Below are 9,215 nucleotides of genomic sequence, written 5' to 3' on the forward strand. Positions count from 1 at the left end.
GTGTTGAGTGGAAGGGCAGAGATAGAAGATGGGAGCAGTGCTATAATTCAACAATGCCAAGCGAACAATAATATTTCTATGTTCCATCAACAAATGGGTTACCGCGTATAGATCTTCCCCCGGAATCCACACCGTATGTGGTGGTTCTTGCGGGGCTCCCACCATTGAGCCAGGGTAGAAGGGAGGAGTATATGGAGCTTAAGAACAAATGTATCCATTGCCTTAATTACAACAGGCCTCTTCCCCCTATGGTATCTACTGAAATTTTGTTTGCAAGGCGTGTGGATTGGATTGGGCCACGGAAAAAGTCTATCGAGGGAGACTGTATAATTATTAATTTTAGGGACAGAAGGGCTGCCTACTGGCACCAGTAGTCGACTCGACACGAAAAAGATAGACAAAAATGTCCAAAAAGTTAGTAATAAAATGACATACGTGCTCTTCCCGGATCTGCGCTAGCCGATGATGGACACGGAGCCGCAGACGAGGCCTACCGACGAGCAGGGGTACTGCTGACGAAAAACTTTCCGGATCCAGTCTGACGCCTGGGGGTAATTTTAAGGTAAAAAATCTAACACTAACGAGTTTCTTTCAGATTCTGTCTTTCAGATACAAGCTTTTTTGGCATACGGATTATCTCCATTGTGGAGTTTCTCATGGTAAGATAGCATTTTTCTCTGCAGCTTTTCTGGCATTCAGAACACTCATAAGGTTTTTCATCAGTATGGAGAATCGCTTATGGTTAGTGAGGCTGTGCTTATCAAATAGGAATTTCTGGTATTCACAGCATTGGTAATGTTTTTTCCCTGTGTGTGTCTGCTCATGTAGAGTGGGGTTGTGTTTTAAATTGATGCTTTTCTGGCATTCAGAGCACTAAAATATTTTGGTGTGTTTTCTTATGGCGCTTGAAATTATCTCTTCCTCTGAATCTATTCTGACATTTAGAGCACTGATAATTTTCTTCCCCAGTGTGGATTCTCATATGTTTAGTGAGATTACATTTAAGGCTGAAAAATATTTGGTATTTGGAGCACTGTTAAGGTTTTTCCCCAGTGTGGGTTCTTATATGCCGAGTGAGTCTGCCTTTTACACTGAAACATATCTGGCATTCAGAGCACCTATAAGGTTTTTCCCCAGTGTGGGTTCTTATATGGTGAGTGAGACGGATTTTTTCACTGAAACATTTGTGGCATTCAGAGCACCGATAAGGTTTTTCCCCAGTGTGGGTTCTTATATGCTGAGTGAGATGGCTTTTTTCAATGAAACATTTGTCGCATTCAGAGCACTGATAAGGTTTTTCCCCAGTGTGGGTTCTTATATGCTGAGTGAGACTGAGTTTGTATATGAAACATTTCTGACATTCAGAGCACTGATAAGGTTTTTCCCCAGTGTGGGTTCTTATATGCTGAGTGAGACTGAGTTTGTCTCTGAAACATTTCTGACATTCAGAGCATGGATAAGGTTTTTCCCCAGTGTGGGTTATTGTATGTTGAGAAAGACTTCTTTTGTCAATGAAACATTTCTGGCATTCAGAGCACTGATAAGGTTTTTCCCCAGTGTGGATCTTTGTATGCCGTGTGAGACTACTTTTTACACTGAAACATTTCTGGCATTCAGAGCATTGATAAGGTTGTTCCACAGAATGGGTTATTGCATGTTGAGAAAGACTTTGTTTGTTACAAAACCTTTCCTGGCATTCAGAGCACTGAAAAGGTTTTTCACCAGTGTGGAATCTCACATGTGCAGTTAGAAGTGATTTAAATTTGAAATGTTTTGGGCATTCAGAGCACTGAAAAGGTTTTTCCCCAGTGTGAAATCTCACATGTGCAGTTAGAAGTGATTTATATTTGAAATGTTTTGGGCATTCAGAGCACTGAAAAGGTTTCTCCCCAGTGTGGGTTCTTATATGAAGAGTGAGACTGTTTTTGTCAATGAAACATTTCTGGCATTCAGAGCACTGAAAAGGTTTTTCCCCAGTGTGAGTTCTTGTATGCCGAGTGAGACCGTTTTTGTCACTGAAACATTTGTGGCATTCAGAGCACTGATAACGTTTTACCCCAGCGTGGATCTTTGTATGCCGTGTGAGACTACGTTTGAAACTGAAACATTTCTGGCATTCAGAGCACTGATAACGGTTTTCCCCAGTGTGGATTCTTATGTGCTGTGCGAGACTACTTTTTATACTGAAATATTTCTGGCATTCAGAGCACTGATAAGGATGTTCCACAGAATGGGTTATTGAATGTTGAGAAAGACTTTGTTTGTTACAAAACCTTTCCTGGCATTCAGAGCACTGATAAGGTTTTTCCCCAGTGTGCGTTCTTGTATGCCGAGTGAGACAGTTTTTGTCACTGAAACATTTGTGGCATTCAGAGCACTGATAACGTTTTACCCCAGCGTGGATCTTTGTATGCCGTGTGAGACTACGTTTTAAACTGAAACATTTCTGGCATTCAGAGCACTGATAAGGTTGTTCCACAGAATGGGTTATTGCATGTTGAGAAAGACTTTGTTTGTTACAAAACCTTTCCTGGCATTCAGAGCACTGAAAAGGTTTTTCCCCAGTGTGGATTCTTCTATGCTGAGTGAGACTTTTTTTCTCAATGAAACATTTCTGGCAATCCGTGCACTGATAAGGTTTATCCCCAGTGTGGGTTCTTATATGCCGAGTGAGACTGTTTTGGTCACTGAGACATTTCTGGCATTCAGGGCACTGATAAGGTTTTTCTCCAGAGTGGATTCTCATATGTTCAGTGAGTTTAGATTTACGGACGAAACTTTTTAGGCATTCAGCGCACTGGTAAGGTTTTTCCACAGAGTGGGTTAATGCATGTAGATATAGACTCGCTTTGACACTAAACCTTTTCTGGCATTCAGAGCACTGATAAGGTTTTTCCCCAGTGTGGATTCTCATATGCACAGTGAGATAAGATTTACGCCTGAAACTTTTTTGGCATACTTTGCACTGAGAGTGGTTTCCCCCAGTGTGCATTGTGTCAAATTCTGTGAGATAAGATTTATGGCTGTATCTTTTTTGGCACATGTAACTTTTTTCCCCAACTTAGGTTATTTTGCTTTGATTGAGGCGGTTTTGAACACTGAATTTGTTCTCACAGTCCGTGTTTTTATAAGGTGTATTCCTAGAGTTAATATCTCTATGTTTAGTTTTCTCTTGCTTATATGCCACAGTAAGAGTGAACCCGATTTTAGAGTTGGGCTTGTTTGGATAATGTTCAGCATTTATCTCTAAAAGACATTGTGTGTAATCTTCTTAACACTTCAATTAAGCAAAATATGTCTGAAAGCAGCCCTGTAACACCTGTCGAAATATTTCTAGCAGATAATAGTCTTTAGGTTATAGCCTATCCGGCAGCAACTTATTTTGTGACTGAAGATTTTCTCAAATCTATTTGTATAGGTTCTTAGCAATGCAGTGATAAGGTGTTAGTCTGATATTTATTAATTAAACTGATAAGTACCTTTTTGCACTGACATAATGGCAGTAACTGAGGGCGTTAGAACGTGCACAGTACGATTGTGGATCACGAGTCTCAGAACATCAGTTCCTTTAACCCTTTCTATGTTTGGTGTAAGGTTAAGGTTTGTAGTTCTGAAGACGAGGATTTATTTACATTACCTATAGCGCAACTGTGCTCATTTAATCCATTTTTATATTTAACAGTTTTACATATCACTCATTCACAGCAGATACTGTTGAGGCGATTTACATAGAATTACAGAACAGTACACAATAAAAAATAAACAATCTGAGATGGTTATGAACACAATAAAGTGGTGAATTTTTAAGGTTTTCGCAAGAGTGAGCAGAGTGGGTCGTGGTTTTCTACCCAGAGTCAGATAGTCTCAAACTTGTGTAACTGGTTAAAAACGGTTGTTGAACAAAGGTAATTTTCCAATCTTTTGGTTGTTAACGTGTCAGCTTCGGAGTCTTCTCTCAGCGTCTTTTCTTTGATGGTCTGCAGAAGAAACCTTTTGTTATAACTTTCTTTTATGCAGGGTGTGCTTCCTCTCTGGAATTACATGATGTTTTAGATGAAGGTTATTCTGTGCACAGATTTGGCTTTGCTCTGGGTTAATGAAATGCTAAATTAGAGACTTCACTTACAGTATAGTACTTTCCTCAGCTCCCACTTCCTCGCCACACCTAGATTTTGGAAATGGTTGAAACGTAGAATGCTGGATGTCCTTCAGTTTTTCAAAATAATCCTTCTTATGGCACTGACTTCAGTTGCCTGGTGCTAAATCTTCCTTTCTTCGTCAGTAATTTCAATCACCTATAGTATTAAAATTAAATACTTAATACATGAAAATTTCCCAAAATATAATTCACAAGCCAAATCAATGCAGAGTTGCAGAATTTTGAAAATGTTGAGCTGTTTTTCATACAGAGCAGAGTGTAGAATTGTAGCCTGAGAGAACTTGGATGTAGGAGTGAGGATTTATAGAATTTTCAACATTTTATTAAGCTCACAAAGGATACTTGCAAGCTATGGACTTGTAACATAGAATCCCAAAGGCAGAAATTAAAGTCATATGCACTGGCACCAAACAGATATTTAAACAAGCATTTACAATGCAACGGTTTCGCCTTTGCAAAAGTTAGAGCTATTGGCATTGTAAATGACAACATTTTTATTTATGTGTTGGTTTTGAAAACATAAATAAATGGCATTGTCATTTACAATGCCAATAGCTTAATCTCTCGCAAATGCCACACACACATACACCCACAGAGAGCCACAACCACAGAGAGCCCCCCTCATAGCCCCCCCCACGCACCCACACAGAGCCCCCCCACACACCCACACAGAGCCCCCCCACACAGAGCCTCCCCACACACCCATACAGAGCCCTCCACACACCCACACAGAGCCCCCACACACTGCGAGCCCCCCCACACACCCACACAGAGCCCCCCCACACACTGCGAGGCCCCCCACACACACACTGCAAGCCCCCCACACACACACTGCAAGCCCCCCACACACACACTGCGAGCCCCACACACTGCTGCTGTTTACAAGGAGGGGCTGCATGTAAAGGTCAAGTTGGACACAAGCGGAAACAGTTGGAAACAGAAGAATGGTGAGATGGCTGGAAGTTGGTTCTGCTTGGGTATGGAAGGTGACACTAAAGTTACTCCTTTCCTTGTGTTCAAGATGCCTTGCACTGTGTTATGAGCTAAGATGGACCTTGAACACGAAGCAAGAAGTGTACAAGCACCTGCACTTAGCAACAAGGCCAGTGATGTGAGACTACAGGATCAGGTGATACACATAGATCTGGCAATACAGAGAAGGTTGTGAGCGAAAGGATGAAACCAGAAAATGTATGCTGTCAAATAAGAAAGCGCATCTGGTAATCCGCGACAGGCAACAGTTAAGTTTATCAGAAATTGATGTTTCCTTTTTTTTTACTTGTCTCTACTGCTATGATTCTGGGTAAAATGTAAGAGTTGTTTTTCTACCGCTCTGAGCTCTGTTGGGGCCGCTGATCCCCAGTTCACTGCAGGCGTCAGCTCACTGCCGCCCATCGCCTGTAGAAAGTGATTTACAAGCTGCTTGAGCCAATTAGCGTCTGACAACGGGGGGCTCACCAGGGCACCTCTGAAGTACAAATCGGCCGGGAGGCGGCTTAAAGGTGTCCTCCAGGTGTCTGGGCCTTCTGGACAGGCAGTGTTGTCCTGCAGCTAAATCCACATGGGAGGGTCCTGTCCACCCCGAGAGCCCGGCCTGTCAATACCGCTGCTGAGCCCAATCTCAACACAGCTTAGGCTGGATTTGTTCATTACTGGCGAGGTTAAGTAATTGTCACGGGATATGGAGAGCAGACAGGACTGGTTTGGGTGGGCCAAGTGGGGTGGATTCTATAGATGCCCTTTCTGGAGATAGGTGTCGACATACATTTCTCACTTCCTAACTTCTGAGAACTTAAAAACGTGACGTATTTGTACACCATGTGCCAGTGAATTCGATGCGTGTTCTGCACAGTTGATGGTACTTTGGCAGCCACCCTTCAGTACGTTTTTCATGAAGCTCTACTGATTTCAGAACTAAACCTAAACGCTCTGCGTAACGGGTGACATTACCTCCAATGTACCTTATTTAAATCTTTAAACACGTGAGTGACAACTGCACGGCTGGGACAGCAATGTTACCCAGGGCGGGGTCCAATTTAGTAAAATTGTACTTTAGAAAAACAAATTGTTGGTAAACACCATCATGAAAACTATATGTGTTTTTGAATGAAATAACAGTTATGCATCATAAGAATGTCACCCCTGTATGTCCCTCATGTCCTTGTACATAAAGATGCTTTGGAAATTAAAGATCGTAGGTGCTACAATTTATAAGAATAACTTTCTATTTTTATTTCAGAAGGAACACTTTTTTGCTTCGTGCGGACAGTGGTCACCATAGCACAGTTAAAGAGCGGAGAGTTGGTAGACGACCTTGTCGAAGAGGGCAGGGAAGGGGCAGGCCGAGGGGGTACTTTGTGGGGCCTTACATGAGGTCAACATCTTTTCCCCCTCTCTGCAGGTAGTTGCCAGCCAGCCAAGAAACAGTGGACTTGCTATAGAGGAATCTAAAATAAAGTTTAATTTGCATGTAACAAGGACTGGCAGTCGTGTACTAGAAGCCCACAGTGTTGTTGCGCTTTGTTCTGTGCTAGCCCATTGTCACTTAAAATAACCGATTGGGCCATGAACTCAGTATAATTCAAATACACATCCAGGCCCACTCGAGCAGGAGTTTTGTTTTCCTGCTGAGTTCCGCCTGTGGGGGGGCTCTATTACTCCTGGAACAGACTCGGTTTGCCTGTGGCCTCCATCTCTGCTACTCGCGTCCGACAGGTGAGGAGGGCTCAGTGGAGTGGTGGGGCGGTGTCCAGACGCCCTAATGAGATTTGGAAGCTGCCGAGCTTCTGAGTGGGGATGAGGTCTCAGGGCGTAATGGCCTAGCGTTTATGCAGACTCCATGTGTGGGAGGATTATTTTTTTAATTTTTTTAAGGGTTGGAGATGTCAATGGAGAAGGTACGGATGCAATATTGAGGAATAAAGATTAGAAAGGGAAAGCACCGGGGCCCTAACGTTTTAGGACTACAGATGGAGTGGGCAGAGCAAAAACCAATTTGCAGTACCTGGCAGCAAATTTCTTCTTGTCTGGCGCGAGGATGCAGAGCAGTGGTTATCGATGTAAAGGGTCCGGATGCCCCGAATTTCCTGGTACACTTAACAGGAAGGGCCACTGGTGGGGCGGAGTAGCGTGGTGGCGATCCGGCAGAAGGCAGATGTAGTGACACACAAAACTTTCTTGTGGAAGGGAAATTCTAAAGGGGAGACAAATAACCTAAAACATTCGATCTATACAAAAATACCCAACGCGCAGCTTGGGTGAATGGCAGACCCTCCCAGGGGCCCTGCGGTATGCACCAGCCCCATCCCGGCACCAGAGGCCATCAGGCCAGCGGAAGTATGCGTTTCTGAATTGCATGCTCCTCGTTTGAGAAGAGACCGATATACGAGGACAGTATACCCCGATTGATTGATTTAGTGGGGGAGCAGGCACGGCCTGCCACCCACCCCCGCAGAGCAGCGGCCGCGCCTCTCGCCACACCCCTCCCAGGTCTCACTACTCAGTCCCACCTACACGGCTCTCGCCCTGCACCCCGTCACTGTAGCCGGTGGCCAACATTAAGCCTGCAAAGAAAGAGCACCACACTCACCGCGGCCCGGGTTCACCAATGCTCACGAATAATCACCGAAAGCAGCCGTAGCTTTCCGTCCTCGGGCAGCCTTAAGGTCGTTTTCTTACTTCCGTTCAGTTCATCACTTCCGCTTACCTGCAAGGAAATTGACATCGCGCAGCCCACCCCAGCTCGGAGTAGGGAGCGGTCGGGTCTGCATCCTCACACGGAGAGCGAGCAGGCTGGTGTGACGAAGGATGCCAAGACCCAAAAAAAAAATAACCCGCCCACCGCCGCATGACGTGGGCAGAAAGCCTAAAAGGCGCTTAGGGAGGGGAGGAGGATTACTTGTCAAATATGCATGTTTTAAGTTGCTTTCTGAATGCTAGGTGGTTCTGGGTAAGGCGAAGGTAAGTGGGGAGTGAGTTCCATGTTTTAGCTGCCAGGTATGAGAAGGATCTGCCTCCCATGGTGGTCTTGTTGATGCGAGGTACAGTGGCGAGGGCTTGCTTGGAAGAACGTAGTTGGCGGGAGGGGGTGTAGAAGGACAGTCGTGAGTTGAGGCATTCTGGTCCGATGTCGTAGAGTGATTTGTGTGCGTGGGTTAGCAGTCGGAAAGTGATCCTCTTATTGACGGGTAGCCAGTGGAGGTCTTTCAGGTGACCAGAGATGTGTTCGTTACGCGGGATGTCTAATATGATCCTGGCTGAGGCGTTTTGGATTCGTTGGAGTTTCTTCTGGAGTTTAGCGGTAGTACCTGCGTAGAGGGTGTTTCCGTAGTCCAGTCGGCTCGTGTCCAGAGCATGGGTGACTGTTTTTCTGGTTTCGGTGGGGATCCAGCGAAATGTTTTTTTGAGCATGCGAAGAATGTTGAAGCAGGATGAGGATACGGCGCTGACTTGTCTGTTCATTGAGAGTGAAGAATCCAGGATAACGCCTAGGTTCCGTGCGTGGTCTGTCGGGATCGGTGCTTTTCCAAGGGCTTCCGGCCACCAAGAGTCGTCCCATGCAGAGGGGGATGTACCTAAGATGAGGACTTCTGTTTTGTCTGAGTTCAGTTTCAGACGGCTGTGTTTCATCCATTCGGCAACTTCTTTCATTCCTTCGTGTAGGTTAGTTTTGGCGGTGCTAGGGTCATTGGTGAGAGAAAGGATCAGTTGAGTGTCATCCGCGTAGGAGATGATGTTGAGATTGTGTTGGCGAGCGATGGCCGCAAGGGGGCTCATGTATACGTTGAAGAGGGTGGGACTGAGTGAGGATCCTTGTGGTACGCCACAGATGACTTCAGCGGCCTCGGACTTGAATGGTGGAAGGCGGACTCTCTGCGTTCTTCCGGTGAGGAACGAGGTGATCCATTCAAGTGCTTTTCCTTGTATTCCGATGTTTCTGAGGCGTTGTAAAAGGGTGCTGTGGCAGACTGTGTCGAAGGCTGCAGAGAGGTCGAGGAGGATGAGGGCGACTGTGTCTCCATTGTCCAGTAGAGTTCGAATGTCGTCTGTTGCTGCG

The 9,215-nt window shown here is 45.1% G+C and overlaps 1 protein-coding gene across 1 annotated transcript; it reads right to left on the reverse strand.

Annotated features, from left to right (window-relative positions):
• Nucleotides 1–1,036: 1,036 nt before the first annotated feature.
• LOC147737704 (uncharacterized) lies at nt 1,037–2,992 on the reverse strand. Its single transcript, XM_086924939.1, has one exon. It carries the CDS (start codon nt 2,990–2,992, stop codon nt 1,037–1,039), a length of 1,956 nt encoding a protein of 651 aa, XP_086781065.1.
• Between the last annotated feature and the right edge of the window lie 6,223 nt (nt 2,993–9,215).

This window comes from Lissotriton vulgaris, chromosome 1_1, assembly GCF_964263255.1.
Source record: "Lissotriton vulgaris chromosome 1_1, aLisVul1.2, whole genome shotgun sequence".
In the NCBI taxonomy this organism is placed as follows: domain Eukaryota; kingdom Metazoa; phylum Chordata; class Amphibia; order Caudata; family Salamandridae; genus Lissotriton; species Lissotriton vulgaris.

What these genes read in the sequence shown, in the direction of transcription:
- LOC147737704 (XM_086924939.1), bottom strand. Translation starts at nt 2,992, where the DNA reads ATGCACACTGGGGGAAACCACTCTCAGTGCAAAGTATGCCAAAAAAGT.